Genomic DNA, 14,437 nt, shown 5'->3' with positions numbered 1-14,437 from the left:
GAGCGTAAGGGGGAGGGAGGCAGCGGCGGGACGCAGGGCTGTCACCAGCTGTCGGCCTCCAACGTGCGTGGCGGTGGGCCGGGCTCCTCCCAGGTTACCCTGCCTTGCCCAAATAACCTGGGCGCGCAGGGGAGCGGCGGTGAAGCTGCCTGGCCGAGCGCTGCCCTCTGTGGAAAGCAGGGCCGGGGTCCCACGGGCCTGGGCAACCTCCGTGGCCCTAAATCTCACACGGCGTGCAGGCCCGCAGGGGGGCTGCCCAGCGCCTTCAGGCCTCCGAAGCAGATTCCCCCCGGCCGGGCCGGGCCGGGCCGGTGTCTGTTGGCAGGAGATGCCCCGAGCACGGTCGCTGGTGGTGGGGCTTGCGGCACCGCTCTGGGCTGAAAGCAGCCCCAAAGCGGGGGGCTCCGGGTTGGAACCGCCTGCTCGGTGTGCGTGGGGGGGGTGGGGTGGTTCTGGGGAGACCCTCTCGGGGTCCCTCCAGGGCTGCGAGTCTGCTCGTTCGGCCTTTAGCCAGAACGGTGGCGCTCCTCCACGCGAGGGAGCAAACCGGCAGCCTCCCACGGGGCAGCCTCCCACGTGTTTTCAAGGTGCCGTGGCGTGCCGGGGGCGCAGCAGCGGATGAGCCGCCGTGCCCCCTCGGGCGGAACGCGGGGGGGGGGGGGGGGGGGGGGCGGGGGGGGAAGGGTGTTCCTGCCAGCCCCGCGCGCTGCGGCGCGCGCCCCACCGGCGCTCCGGGACAAAGGGACGGACGGCTGCAGCGCGCGCGCCGCTCTGGCAGTGCGCGCGCCGGTCCCTCCGCGCGCGCACACGCGTGCGCGGCCCCTGCCCCGCGTCCGCGAGGTGTGCCCGGCCCTTGCGCCCGCACCCGCGCGCGCGGGTGCCCTGCGGCGCGTGCAGAGCTGGAGGGGCTCCCGGCGGGGGGTTTGTGCGCGCGCGCGTGTGCGTGTGTCTGTGTGTGTGCGCGCGCGCGTGTGTCACAGCGCGCCCGGGGGCTGCCCCCGTGCCCCCGCGGTGACAAAGGCGGCCCGCGCCCCCTCCCCCCCCCCCCCCCCCCGCCGCTCTCTCCCATTCACAAACCGTGGAGAACATGGCCGGCTGCCGGAGAGGCGGGACTTTTTTTTTTTTTTTTTTTTTTTTTTTTTTTTGTGAATGGAGGCGGTGACGTCGCCCGCGCCCGCCCGCCGCCTTCCGTCCATTCATGCGGCCCCGGCGCGGGATGAATGGGCGGGGCGGAGGCGCGCGCCGGGCGCCGCCGGGTAGTAAAGGCGCCGCCGCGCGCGCGGGGCTGCGCGAGCGGCACCGGCACCGGCGCCGGGAGCGGGCGCAGGGCCCCGCCGCCGCTCCACACCCCCCCCCCCGCCGCCGCCGCCGCCTGCTCCTCACCCCCCGCCATGGTGGCCACCGAGGGGCTGCGGGAGATGGAGGGCAGCGCGCTGCGGCGGCTGGTGTGCCGCGACGAGGGCGGCGGCGGCGGCGGCGGCCCCGGTGGCCCCGGCGGCCCCGGTCCCGGCCGGTGCCTGGTGCTGGACTGCCGCCCGTTCCTGGCGCACAGCGCCGGGCACATCCGCGGGGCGCTCAACGTGCGCTGCAACACGATCGTGCGGCGGAGGGCCAAGGGGGTCGTCAGCCTGGAGCAGATCCTGCCGGCCGAGGGCGAGGTGCGGGCGCGGCTGCGCGCCGGGCTGTACGCCGCCGTGGTGGTGTACGACGAGCGGAGCCCACGCGCGGAGGCGCTGCGCGAGGACAGCACCGTGGCGCTGGTGGTGCGCGCGCTCCGCCGCGACACGGCGCGCGCCGACATCCGCCTCCTGGCAGGTACCGGGGGCGGCGGGGGGGTGCGTGGGATGGGGAGGTGGGTGAGTGGGGTGTTCCCCAGGACTGGTGGGGACCTGGCCGCGGGCGGCCCACGCCGCGGGGATGCGGGGATGGGGCTCCGGGCTGGCCGCGGCCCGTTCCCGCGCTCCCGCCGCCCGGCTGTCCTGCCAGAAGTTGGGTGCCGGGGGGAGGTTTGGGGGGGTGTTGGGGGCGCTGCTTTTGGCGGGGCGCACCCACCTGTGCGGCTGTGGCTCCCCCCCCCCCCCAACAATCCGGAGGTGAGATCCTGGGCCAGTGGGCAGCGCGGCCCTCCGCGCCACGCGTGGGTGGCCCGAGGGAAACGCGGGCTGAGCCGCCTCGGGCGGAGCGAGCGGTGGGGCAGGCCCCGTACCGCTGCCTGGGTCACGGCCGTGGGCTGGGGTGACGCGCAGACCCCGCGGCGGGGAGCGAGGGGCAAGGTGTGGACCCACTGGCAGAACCCACTCCGGGTGGCAGCAGGGCAGGGGGGGCCATGGGGGGGCTGGGATCCCCCCTCTTTGTCCGAGCTCATTCCCAGCCCCGCGGCGCAGGGGAGGTGTTGGTGCAGGACCAAATCCCTGGCGTCACGCCGATGCCCCTTCGCAGCGGGCAGGACACCCCGGGGGTGCCTCAGCGCCCCTGGGGGGACCACAGCAGCGAGCGGGGCTCTCCCCCCGTCTCCCCCCGCACCGGCGTGGGTCGAACGGGGTGCGGTGAACAGTTGGAGCTGCCGGTGGATGCTGAGAATTGCCGTGAGATGGTTTAGAGGAGGGATGGATGCTCAGCAGGGGTTCCTGGATGAGCTCTGTGGGGTTTTTTCTTTTTTTTTTTTGTTTACAGCCTGGGAGTTAATTTATTCCTTGGTTTACTTACAGCAGGGGTGAGGATGCGTATGCAGAGTAGCAGATCCATTAAGAGGCTTGATAGATGGAGGAGCTGGTGCTTCTGTCATACTAGATACAGTAAAAACAGCAGGAGCTCTTTCAGGGACGCCATACGATGCGCTGCTGCAGGAGTGCCTGCACACGCTTTTGGGTCCTTTGCCACGAGCCGTCGTGGTGCTGGGAGCCACGCGTGTGGCAGGAAACGCTGCTGAGCTTCAAGGGTGGCCTCTGTCAGCTGCGGGGGTCCGGTGCCCCTGTGGTTCCCGTGGGAGGTTGCTTGGGGTTTCCAGCCCTTTACTTCTGAGGAACGGGCTCCCAGAGACTCAGTCTGGGCGCTAGAGGCCTCTTCCTCTTCTAAAATGACTGAGCTCACTTGGGTTTCACAAGACCCACGCTAGCCCAGCACCGTGCCTGTCCAACATGCAAAGTTAGTGGGTGCAGGTCGTGACAAAGACCTGGATCTGTCTTGCGTGGATCAGACCGCTGCCGGGCTCCCTGTGAGACAGCCTGGGTGCTGTGTGGCACCGGGCAGGGCCCGCACCCACCGCTGATGGGGCTGCTGGAGGTGGTGCTTGGCTGGCCAGGCGTTAGAGCTGATGATATAACATTGAAGAGAAACACCTCTGACTGTTTGAAAGGGTTCCTTTCCCTTTCCAAGAGGGGACCCCACTTCCACGCATCACCCTGGGCAGCTTCGCCGTCTCAGGGTGGTGTGATAGCCACTGAAGTGGGGATGTGGTGGATCCAGGGATTTTCAGATCAGACCTCCCGAAGATGTCTTAACAGGGGGGCACTTGTTTTTGGGTGCCCCTCCAAATCGAACCAGCAGGAGTGCAAAGGGACATCAGGCCCTGGGAACGCAGCCTCTGCGAACTGTCCTGCTCACGTGGAAGGGACAATGCAAATTCAGTGATGCAGATGCAGTTTCTGCTTTAAGGTACTAGAGCCCTTCCTTGAAAAGGGGGTGGAAACCATGAAGGACACTGGGATGCTGGCAGTGTTGGTCTCTAACTGCCTAGGGATTCCTGGGCTGCTTTGCTGGAGATGCTTGCACCTCTGAATGTCCAGCCTTGTTTAGGGCAGTCTCAGAGCAAAGGCTGGATAAAGGAGCGTGTGTCTTGCTGTGTGTGCTCCAGCAAGCCCAAATCTGCAGGCAAAGGTCCTGCAGTTGGGTTGAGTCGTCAGGAGCTATCCTGGGAGTCAGGGCTTGCTCTAGCTAGATTTGTGGGGTGATAGTAAAATACCTGATTTCTGCTGGTTTTAACGCTCAAGGTCAGGGTTGTTGGTTTGATTTGAATGAGAGAAGGAAATCTCACCAGGAACGTTTCTCTGCAGCCAACGCTGCAGTTTCCCTGTCCTGGGAAGTCAATGGGGTTGGCTCTTGTTTTGCCTGCCCTTAGGAAAATCTGAGGTCACCTTTGCTTGTCCCCCTGGCAGCAGGTCAAAGGAGCAAGCTGCTCTTTGATGGGGTGCTCATCTCTGTTCAGCTTGCACCCACGTCCTCGAGAGGCAGTGGACACCTCTCTCTGGAGAGCAGCTTTGCCGTGTGGTTAGCTTCACTGGGCTAACCTTCCCTCTGGGCTGGAGGATCAGGCTGGGAAAGCGGGAGACCTCCCTGTGCTTTGTGGCTCCGGGAAAGCTGGGAAGCGAACAGTCGTCTTTGGCCTGGGAGCAGATTTTCCCAGTGAAGTCAGAGGATGCTGGCAACAAGTCCTTTCTTCATCATCTTAGAGAGCACCCTGGCCTTGGTCTGGGGTTTTGGCTGGTAGCGTGTAGGGGACTAAACCCTGGAATGGAGACTTTGGGTAGCCAAGAGCATGGCAGAGCTCGTGGAGCTCTAGCTCCAAGGGAGTGGTGGGGCCCCAGGGATTTCCCCCTTGCTGCCAGGAGCCAGGTTGCTCGTCCTGGGGCAGGAGACCACTCTCCACCCCTGTAGCAGCATCTAGCGGCAAAGGGCACTGTGAAATGCGTCTCCTCCTGCTATGCTGTTTTGCAGTGCTGTGAATGTAGCCGAGGATAACACTCTGTGCCTCTCTTTTTTTTTTTTCCAGGGGGTTATGAGCGTTTCTCCTCAGAGTACCCCGAATTCTGTGCAAAAACCAAGTCCCTGAATAATGTGTCACCCCCCACCAGCGCGGAGCCCCTGGATTTGGGCTGCAGTTCCTGTGGGACCCCTCTTCATGACCAGGTATGCCTAGAAGCCCGGTGCTCAGCTCTTTCGACCGCTCCTTCCAGCATCGCACCCTGGTCCTGCCGAAGTCTCTCTGCTCTCCCTCAGCTGAGGCCTGCAGAGCCAGAGCCCGGCTCCCTCTCCTCCCGTGGGACAGCAGGGTGCTATTCCTGATCCCAGGGTGTTTGTGCTCCCCAGGGAGTGGACAAGCCCAAATCCCATTAGCCATCCCTGCCCATTCCCGAGTGGGATGAAGAGCAGGAGGAGGACTGAAATGGGTGTAACAGCTCAGCAAGGCAGCCTCTGCTCCCTCTTCTGAGGTGCCAGGTTCCTGCACTGCTCGGCCCCTCCAAGCCATTTGGATGTGTCCCCTGCCCACTGCTGTCCCCCGGTCACCCCCGTATCTCTTGTTTTTTCTCCGTAACAGGGTGGTCCTGTGGAAATCCTTCCCTTCCTCTACCTTGGCAGCGCCTACCACGCCGCCCGGCGCGACATGCTTGATGCGCTGGGCATCACAGCCCTGCTGAACGTCTCCTCAGACTGCCCTAACCACTTCGAAGGGCACTACCAGTACAAGTGTATCCCGGTGGAGGATAACCACAAAGCTGACATCAGCTCCTGGTTCATGGAGGCGATCGAGTACATCGGTGAGTGCCTGTGCAGAGGAGCTGTGCCTGGCTGTTTCACGGGGGAGGCTCCTGCCTCGAAGCCCTGGAGCCTTTGGTTCAGGGGGGACTGGGGTCCAGCAGGGTCCAGGCCGGTTGTTGCACTGGCGGGAGGGAGGTCAGCCGCCACCCGCAGCTTTGGTGAGGGGTTTGGCTTTGTTGGAAGGGCGTCCACCTCACGTCTCCTCCCCTGTTGCCCTCCAGACTCTGTGAAGGAGTGTTGCGGCCGCGTCCTGGTCCACTGCCAGGCCGGTATCTCCCGCTCAGCCACCATCTGCTTGGCTTACCTGATGATGAAGAAGCGTGTCAAGCTGGAGGAGGCCTTCGAGTTCGTCAAGCAGCGCCGGAGCATCATCTCCCCGAACTTCAGCTTCATGGGGCAGCTGCTGCAGTTTGAGTCGCAGGTGTTGGCCACCTCATGCGCGGTGGAAGCCGTCAGCCCCTCGGGGACACTGCGGGAGCGGGGCAAGGCCACCTCCACCCCCACCTCCCAGTTTGTCTTCAGCTTCCCGGTCTCTGTCGGTGTCCATGCCACCCCCAGCAGCCTCCCCTACCTGCACAGCCCCATCACCACGTCACCCAGCTGTTAGCTCAGGGGCTGAGGCCGGCCGGGCAGACGGGGCCAGGCGGGCACGGAGCCCCGCGATGTTAAGCAATAGCGCTGGACACTGCCGTTCACCCTGGACTCAACGTCTTTTTTCGTAGAGAAATTTCTTACCTCATCTTGGTTTTTTTGCTTTTTAATTTTATGTTTTGAAAGCACGAAAGTTGTAAAAGCCACAAACCCTGACATTGTCCAGGCTCTTTGCGGGAGGGAAAAAATAGCATACTGGGTTTCCTTAAGTGCCTGGTTTTCATCTCTTTCCAACTCTATCTTATTGTCCCTTTTTTTTTTTTTAAAAAAAAAAAAAAAAGATAGACTTCCCCTTCTCCCTTTATTTCTGCCCGTAGCTCATCTGGGTTGAAAAGGGGAACATACAGTCTTTTTCTTGTGCAGCAGTCTTCCCCCTCACACCAACCGAGGTGGGGGCGTGGGGTGGGTGCTGCTTACCTGAGCCAGTTACAGGGGGTGACGAGCTGCAGGCAGGGCCTTGGGGCAAGCAGGACGGGTGGTGGCGCAGGGCTGCCGGCACCCCTGCCAGGGCCGGGGGAGGGGATGCTGCAGCTTTTGGTCCAAGCCTAGAACACGCCTCATCTTCAACCCACCTGGAGCCTTATTTCCCACCCTGCCTCTCTCCTACCTCCCCCTCGAGTCCAACACATGAGATGCCTGTGTGGCTGATGTACATATGTATGGTTTTGTTCCTTTTTTTTTTTTTTTTTTTTTAGAAATTAACTTTTTATTTATTGCCTGAGGGAGGGAGAAAACACAATGTTTGGAGAAAATAAAAATAAAACTGTTTTCAACAGTTGTGGCTGGCACAGGTTTGTCCTAAGACCAAGACAGAATAGCAGTTTGTGCAAACACTTAGCTTCCACAGAATACCTGTTAAAAATGTATTTATTGAATTTTAAACTATTACAAGTATTGCAGATCAGACATTTAGCCAAGCACATTTATAGATCAAACTCAGTTGTTACAGAGATGATACCTAAAGTCCACCATGTAGGTAGGCTGAGAACCTGCCCATCGTTTTCTTTGAAAAAGAGGGTAAAGGAGGAAATAAATAAATGATATCCCAGCTCCAGGTAATTGGCAACCAAGAGAGGAAACATACAGGGCTAGTTATGAAAACAAGATACAAGAAAAGGTCTAAAAACCTCAACCCCCAGGTACACTGCCATTGGGGTTGGCAGAGAAGGCAATTGGGAATGAAGATACACAAGCTCACAGGACTGTGGCACAGAAACATCCCAATTTCAATTTCCAAAGCTGAAGCAAGTTCTGCAGATGTTAAGAAAGTGTCAAAATTACCTTGTAATACAGACACTCCATTCAAACTACATTAGTAATTAATGGATCCAACACTAAAACTTGCCACCAACAGGTTCAGTAAGACAGAAATAGCTACATCAAACCCAGTCAGACAATACGACCTGACAGGCGTACGTGTTAGTGTAACGGGGAACACATCAGTTTCTCGCATTCCCTACCGACCCATGGGCGCACTCCCCTTGCTTCAGAAGTTCTAACACGCATATGCTGTCCCCTGACCTGCTAGATTTCACCTCTACTAGGTGTCCAGAGAGGTGGGAATGCTGCCACGCCACCTCTGCGCATGCATCCTGCCTCCCTCAAAGATCAGGAGAGCATGTTCTGGCCTGGGCCAAAGCCACCGCCTCTGACCATCAGTGGATTCAAGTCTAGGGGGGCTCACAAGCCACTCGCTACCCGTGGCTACAAGTGAATCTACTTCCCCACATCTTCCCCAGCAGGGCTGCAGCATGGCTTAAAACGACTGAAGCGTGCGTTTGATGCATCTCCTCTTAGATTTCTGAGCTAGATTTTTCTGTGGCAAAGCAGCATGGAAAGGGAGAAATCCCCTTAAAAATAAACTCACACACTTCCTGACCTTCAGATGCTGAGAATGATTAGCAACGTTCAAACTAATCTGCTCTGTGGTCGGACCCTTCCTTTTACCCATTGTTTGACAAAATAAACAAAACTGTTCTGAGTAATTTCTGTTAACAGTCCCATGTGGAAATTCTAGGTAGTGCATGTACTGTGCAGGAGCTCTGACTTCACTGCAGGGATGCTGGAGGGTTTTTTTTTTTTGAGATTTGCCACCAAGTAGCTCCCGCAGGCCACGCAGCGGCACGATATGTTAGCATCTCTCAGCACTTCATGCGGTCACAGGGAGCAAACATCTCTCACCTGCCACAAGCAGCAGGATCAGCTGGTTTCCAGAGCGAAGGAAGCGCCCTTCTCCAGAAGCTATTCAGTCTCATACACCATGTGCCTTTTCTGTGTCTGCTGCCCACCAAAGACAGCAGTGCGGAACAAGCTGGGGGGCTTGCTTTCTGCTTCAGTGTAGAATTTTGTTTTGGGGTATTTCCGTTATCAACAAGCAAAAGTATACAAAGTTTGCAGGCAAAAGAAATCCCAGCTGCATAATCCAGTGAGATTTGATCGCATCACAGGCAAACATTTAAAACGGAGGTTAGAAAAACATTCATTCCTTCGACTACAGACCAATAGTGACTGCAAAACAGTGGAACTAGTACAAGAGGTTTATAACAGTCTCCATGGAGCTGAGATCAGAACAGACTGGCAGATAAAAATAAAGATGAGAAAATAAGATACACCTTACTAAGGTACTGTACTCTCTGCTTTTAATCCTAATAGAAGTTTTGTTGACAGGATTCAGGCTGCAATGTCACTCTGCAGCAGGTACCTAATTCATCTGTCTCATGGAAACAATTTCAGCAATGGAGAGCAGAACCATCCTTTCTTTGCTACGTGGTGAAGTTTCTTTCTGTTTTGCCTGTTAAGGTCCTGTTGCAAACTGCACAGACGTTTCAAAATGCTGCCTCAAAGGGACACAGGGAAAAAAAAAAAAAAAAAAAATCAACAGGCCTGAAAGACAACTGTCCCTTTCCCCAGCAGACACCACGTTCTGTCCCAGTGGGGATAGCTCTTCCTGGAGCCAGTGAGAGGTGCCCAGGCTCCCAAGCCTATGGGATGGCTTAGCTCGGTGTGTTCTTGCATCCTCAGCTCCTGCCGTGCCTCCACTGGTGACCCAAAGCTGCAAATGAGCATCCCATTGTCAGGGGACTGCCCTTCTCAGGAAGTTGAAAAACTTCATTTCTCAGGAGGCAGCAGCTGCCTGGTTATGGGGGTGTGCTATTTTTAAAGGTCCTGTTCTCTAGAATTAGGAGACATCAAGTTAACTCCTTCGGCTAAAGCAGCAGCATCTGTACCGTAACAACCTGCCAAATGCAGCTCTGCCACCAAAACCACGACCAGCTTTTTCACGGGTAATTTCCATACTGATGGGCAAATCCTCACTTTGTTTTGAACTGTAAGAGGAGCTACAACAACATACACCAGGAGAGGTGGACGCTACTCCTGCACAGGTTCCTATGACACACAGATGCATCATCAGTCCTGGGTATTCCTCTGTGTCTGGCCACAAACAGATACGAGATCACGCCACTACAAGACAAAAACCACTGCAAAATGACTTCCTCACACAGCACCTTTACTCTGCATGGAACATCAGATACGTTAACACTGGCAGTTCAAAGATACTGGACAGTATTTTTATCCTCTAGAAGTTCAAGGCTGCAGAAGAAATCCAGACTAGCCATTAGTTCAATTAGCACACAGGAAACAAGCAGCAAGAACAGAATCTGGTGCAGGCTTGGTGGGGTTTTTGTTTCCAGGTTTGTTCTTGTCTTTGAAAGATGTAAAGCTTTTAACTTCCACACCCACATTAACGGTTTTGCTCACCTAAGCAGCACAACTGTTTTAACCATTTAAAACTATGTCTAACTGGGGATGGTGAGCAACACTCACTCTCAACACTATTTGAAACCCTAGTGTAGATAGGCACATCCCCCCACTCCATTATTAACTAAGTTAAAAACAAACCCCAAACTTAAATGATGAATACAAAGCTTCAAAGCCTAGTGGCGATCTGTGCAATCCTAACACTATTAAACAAGTAGCCAAAACACAAGCACCCAATTTTATCAATGAAATTTGATTAAAAGGACAACTAGGCTAGAGCCTGGCTTGGACTTCAAAGCTACGTATTTAATCAGGTCACAAAATGAAGCAAGAACCATATATCCACTGCCAGCTCAAGAAAAATAAAACCCAGAAGTTCAAGATCTGTTGGAGTATTGCTATTTCTAAGGTTTTCTTTAGAGATATCACAAACAGATGATGTGCAGGTAGCCAGATTGCATCAAACGACTGATTTTACAGTGGGTGAAATTCCTCCGTGAGGATAACTTGCTTCATCATTCACGTCTTCATGTTAAAAATGAAAATTTTGTGTCTTAACACTGGAAGTAAAAAGCTCTTCAAGTTTTTTTTTTTTATCCAAACATGTCAGCAAAATCCCACTTGTGGGGAGCACATACATTTTTATAAACTAAAAGCACCTATTCCGTCATTTCCTTGCTTTAAGGGGGATAAAACCTGAATGCATGGACTAGATCATCAGATACTGAATAGTGCTGGTTGACAGGGAAATGTACAGCGTGTTGTGCTCAAAGGAACACTTTTTCCTCCAGTCATTACACACTCAACACTGAAGCACATCTCCTGGTATTGGCTGTTAAGAAAAAAAACTAACACGGCTCGATTTTCAACCTTCTCTGAAGCTGTAAAAACAACACACACAAAGAAACAGCTTTCTACTTTTGTTAAATGGATATCCTCCATGAAGGGGACTTTCAAAATTGTTTGATGCTGTGCTATGCAATGCTTAAAAATAACTTTCTCCTACCCTGTGAAATAAACCTAGGAACTTGCAGGGAAGGGGATCAGTGTGAATAAATCCTAGCTTTGTTCTCTGGTATACCTGCAAACAAACCCCCTTACCAACTGATGTCTTAAAACTTTGTTTTCATCAAAATGTAAAATTGATATTTAAAAAAATTATTTTTGTAAATCCCTTAAACTCTTCAGCTGTGATGTCACACATGAAGATATGACATGAAACTGCTATAATACACTCTCCCCCTTACCAGACTGTAACCCATTTACTGGGTCTTATACTATAGAGAGACATGAACCAGATATGCCCCCGTATATGCAATCTCCTGACTTTTCACTTGCTCTCTTCCAGCAAAACCGTAACGCCACTGTAACTGGAGAACATTTCACAAACTGCACGTGCTTAATAGGAGCCTTATAAAACGTTCTCTTAGAGATGCCAGCAGAGGGCATTGACCTGCTTTATGAAGTTCTTCCAAGTACAAGAGCTGGTTTTACCCCTGCAAACACTTCCTACAGCTTCCCCCAGAAACCTCAAAGCAGCGAACTGACACAATCTGTTTCTACTCTAAAGTTACACTCACTCATCGTTTGCTCAGAGGTGTGCAAAAAAAATAAAACCCACCCTATATTGAAGAACTGGACCTAGCCCCTTCTCGGATGAAATTCATATTGCATTGTTAACAGCTTTAGTCAAATCGACTTTGTGCAAAATATCTTTAAGAAGGTTCTGGCTCAACTTCAGAATACAAAAGGAAAATAAATAGTTGACTAGGATCTCTTGAAAACATAAAATGAATGGTGTATGCTGAAAAGAAAATTATGGGCTTAATGCAATTTATCTGCATAAAATAACTAGAATAGTAGTGTCTGAAATTTTAACATGCGAGATGGCACTGATAAAGATATCCATTTGCACAATAATGTTCCCAAAGTCTAGATCAAAACAACATTATTTTACACATGGTAACTGCAGAGACTAGGAGCCTGAGATATGTTATTAAAAGGCAGTCCCTTGTAAACTTTCCTCAAAAGGAACAGTAGCAGTTCAGTATGCAAGAGTTACTCATATCGTATTCATCAAGACAGCAACGCTTTATAAAAGACATACAGCTTATTTCCAGGTTGTTAAGGATTTTATATGATACTGATTTTCTGAAACACGTATCCATCTAGTCCAAGACTGAAGTCACATCCTTCTTCACTGCTCTGTAGCTACTAGGTCTTTTGCTCTGCTGCTGTTGCTGTCTGTGAGGGAGCTTCTGGTTTCACAATCTGGTATGTAATGAGATATTCTGGGTATGCCTGAAAGTTAAGTCAAGAAGAAAAAAACAACATTGCTTTATGCAAGGGTATGCTCAGCAAGTTCACATTTTGATTTCACTAAACAGTGATCAGGAAGGACAGTGCAAGAATCAGCTCTATGTTTGCAGAGTGCAAAAGAAAAAGCAGATTTCAAACTTAGTCAGCACTAATTGGGAACTGCTCAATGGAGTTAATACCTTCGTTAATACTCTAGTAGAAAGATGTTTCTTCCATGCAGGCACTGTCAGAAAATGTGTGTGCAACTGGAATTCACTGCCAGAGTCACTCTCCTTGTTAGCTAATCCTACAGATCAGTCAGTGCCTGGAAGTTATTCAGAAATCTCAGATGACCAATGTAAGCTGACCCTAAAATGCTCACTGACCTGCCACATGACCTGCAAGTGCCTTCACTGGCAGTAAAATACTTGGCACACCCAAAGCACGTAACCCAGGTGTCTGTCCAGCATCTTCTCAAGACAGCTGGTAGAAGGTTCAGTCCCAGAACAAAGCTAAAGTTGCTGGAGGGCAGGGCCCCATTCAGAGGAACCTAGACAGATGGGAGGAGACCAGGCCAACAGAAGCCTCACGAAATCCAGCATGGGCAAATGCACCTGGGATGAACTAATTCCTCATAATACTGCAGGATGGGAAGTAGCTCTGCTGAAAGGTGCTGGGGGGCCCTTGGGTGACAGCAAGCTAAAGGAGAATCAACAGTATGTCCCAGCAGCAATAAAGGCTACCAGCATCCTGGGGTACATTGATGGCAGCATAGCAATGACAGCTGTTTATTCAGTACTCACTAGACCACATCTAAACAACTCCATGCAACTTCTGGGCCCTCCAATAACAAGAAAGATGGCAACAAGCTGAAGCCTAATTCAGTGAAGGACCACTAAAATAGTCAGAGGGAGAGAGAGCACGGGATAAACAAGAGAAGTCTGAGGGAGATGGGCTTCTTCAGAAAAGGGAAGGCTTTGTGGGACCTCATAGCAATCTTCCATCAGGTATGGAAGGCTACTGAGAAAACAGAGCCAGATTCTTTCCTAAACTGTGCAGCAGGAGAATGAGATTAATAAAACAGCGGAGGTTCCTACTGCATACAAAACCCACATTTTTTGCTCTGAGGATAACCAAAACAAAGGAACAAGCTGCTGAGAGAGGCTATGAAACACCATTCCTTGAGGCCGTCAAGACCTGCCTGGCCAAGGAAAGCCCTCAGCAATCTGGTTTGAATTCAGCATGAACGAGAGACTGGCCTAGGTGACCTCTCCAAGGTTCCTTCTAACCTGAATTTACTATACAATCTTGGAGCCATCCAGATTAGTAAGCAAACAACTTTTCTCGAGTAACGGTCTAGCTGAGTAATTCAGTTTAAAAATCACCTCCTGAAGATTGTTGTGCTACTTCAGCTGCCATTTAAGGGTAGTCTCTGGCAGACAGGGACACTATCTCTGTTGGGAATCTACAGGTGAAAGGCCCAGAATCTACATTATCTACAAGAGCCCCAGGAATGCACGTGTTCTTGTTACTGCAGTAATGCCAGTAAAATGCAGTGGGAAAACCAGTGGCCCCTGAGAGAAACTACAATTCTTAACAGACTCTACCAGTGCTGCAGAGGGGGGAATTAGGCAATTCTGTGTAGTGCAAATCAGAGCAGCTCAGTGGAAAGGAGTAGCATTTTCTGGCTTGATACGTTTAAATGAAAAAAAAAAAATCTAATCAACCCGGTTATCAAAGCACAATTGGTATGGAAACCAGTCACATCCACTCTCCAGCTCCAAGCTCTGCCCTTCTATGTCCAGTCCTTGCTAACCTACATACCTGTTCTCCTCTATAGATAACATATTCAGCATATGCAAGTCCATTCACGCTTGGCCGGCCAATAACAGAATGGTGCCCCGGAGGGGCATGAGCCATTTTCATCGTACTGAACTGAAGAAAGGATTTTCCAAGGGTCACTCTACAAAAGAGCATTTGTCTACAAGGAAAAAAGAAAATGTAATTTTAAAATATCTTAGAGTTATACGCTTCCAGAATTTCACACTTTTGAGTTTGTTACAATTAATTTCTATACTTTTCTTGAGAAGCACTTTTGGAAACCTGTTTTAAGGCTGTACAAAACCTGTCACAAAAAGTCTTTCTTGACATGCAGAAGGGAAAACACACACTTTATTTAGCCCTCACACAGAGG

The 14,437-nt window shown here is 52.5% G+C and overlaps 2 protein-coding genes across 3 annotated transcripts in view; one reads left to right on the top strand and one right to left on the bottom strand.

Moving 5' to 3' along the window:
• Positions 1 to 1,360: 1,360 nt before the first annotated feature.
• On the top strand, positions 1,361 to 9,039 carry DUSP4 (dual specificity phosphatase 4). Its single transcript, XM_042808427.1, has 4 exons — positions 1,361 to 1,815; positions 4,769 to 4,905; positions 5,315 to 5,534; positions 5,757 to 9,039. The coding sequence occupies exons 1-4, from the start codon at positions 1,392 to 1,394 to the stop codon at positions 6,140 to 6,142; spliced, it is 1,167 nt and encodes a 388-aa protein (XP_042664361.1). The 5' UTR covers positions 1,361 to 1,391; the 3' UTR covers positions 6,143 to 9,039.
• The window catches only part of TNKS (tankyrase), a 144,649-nt gene continuing 136,669 nt past the window's right edge, over positions 6,458 to 14,437 (bottom strand). For both annotated transcript variants that reach the window (XM_042808425.1, XM_042808426.1), the window contains exons 26-27: positions 14,068 to 14,224; positions 6,458 to 12,246 (exon numbers count right to left, since the gene is read on the bottom strand). In XM_042808425.1, the coding sequence (XP_042664359.1) occupies positions 12,160 to 12,246; positions 14,068 to 14,224 (244 nt within the window). In that variant the 3' untranslated portion in view covers positions 6,458 to 12,159. The remainder of the gene's footprint in view (positions 12,247 to 14,067; positions 14,225 to 14,437) is intronic.

This window comes from Tyto alba, unplaced genomic scaffold (assembly GCF_018691265.1).
Source record: "Tyto alba isolate M040663 unplaced genomic scaffold, T.alba_DEE_v4.0 Super-Scaffold_6, whole genome shotgun sequence".
NCBI lineage: Eukaryota > Metazoa > Chordata > Aves > Strigiformes > Tytonidae > Tyto > Tyto alba.
The sequence above is the reverse complement of the archived record's forward strand: the minus strand, read 5'-3'. Positions and strand labels throughout refer to the sequence as shown.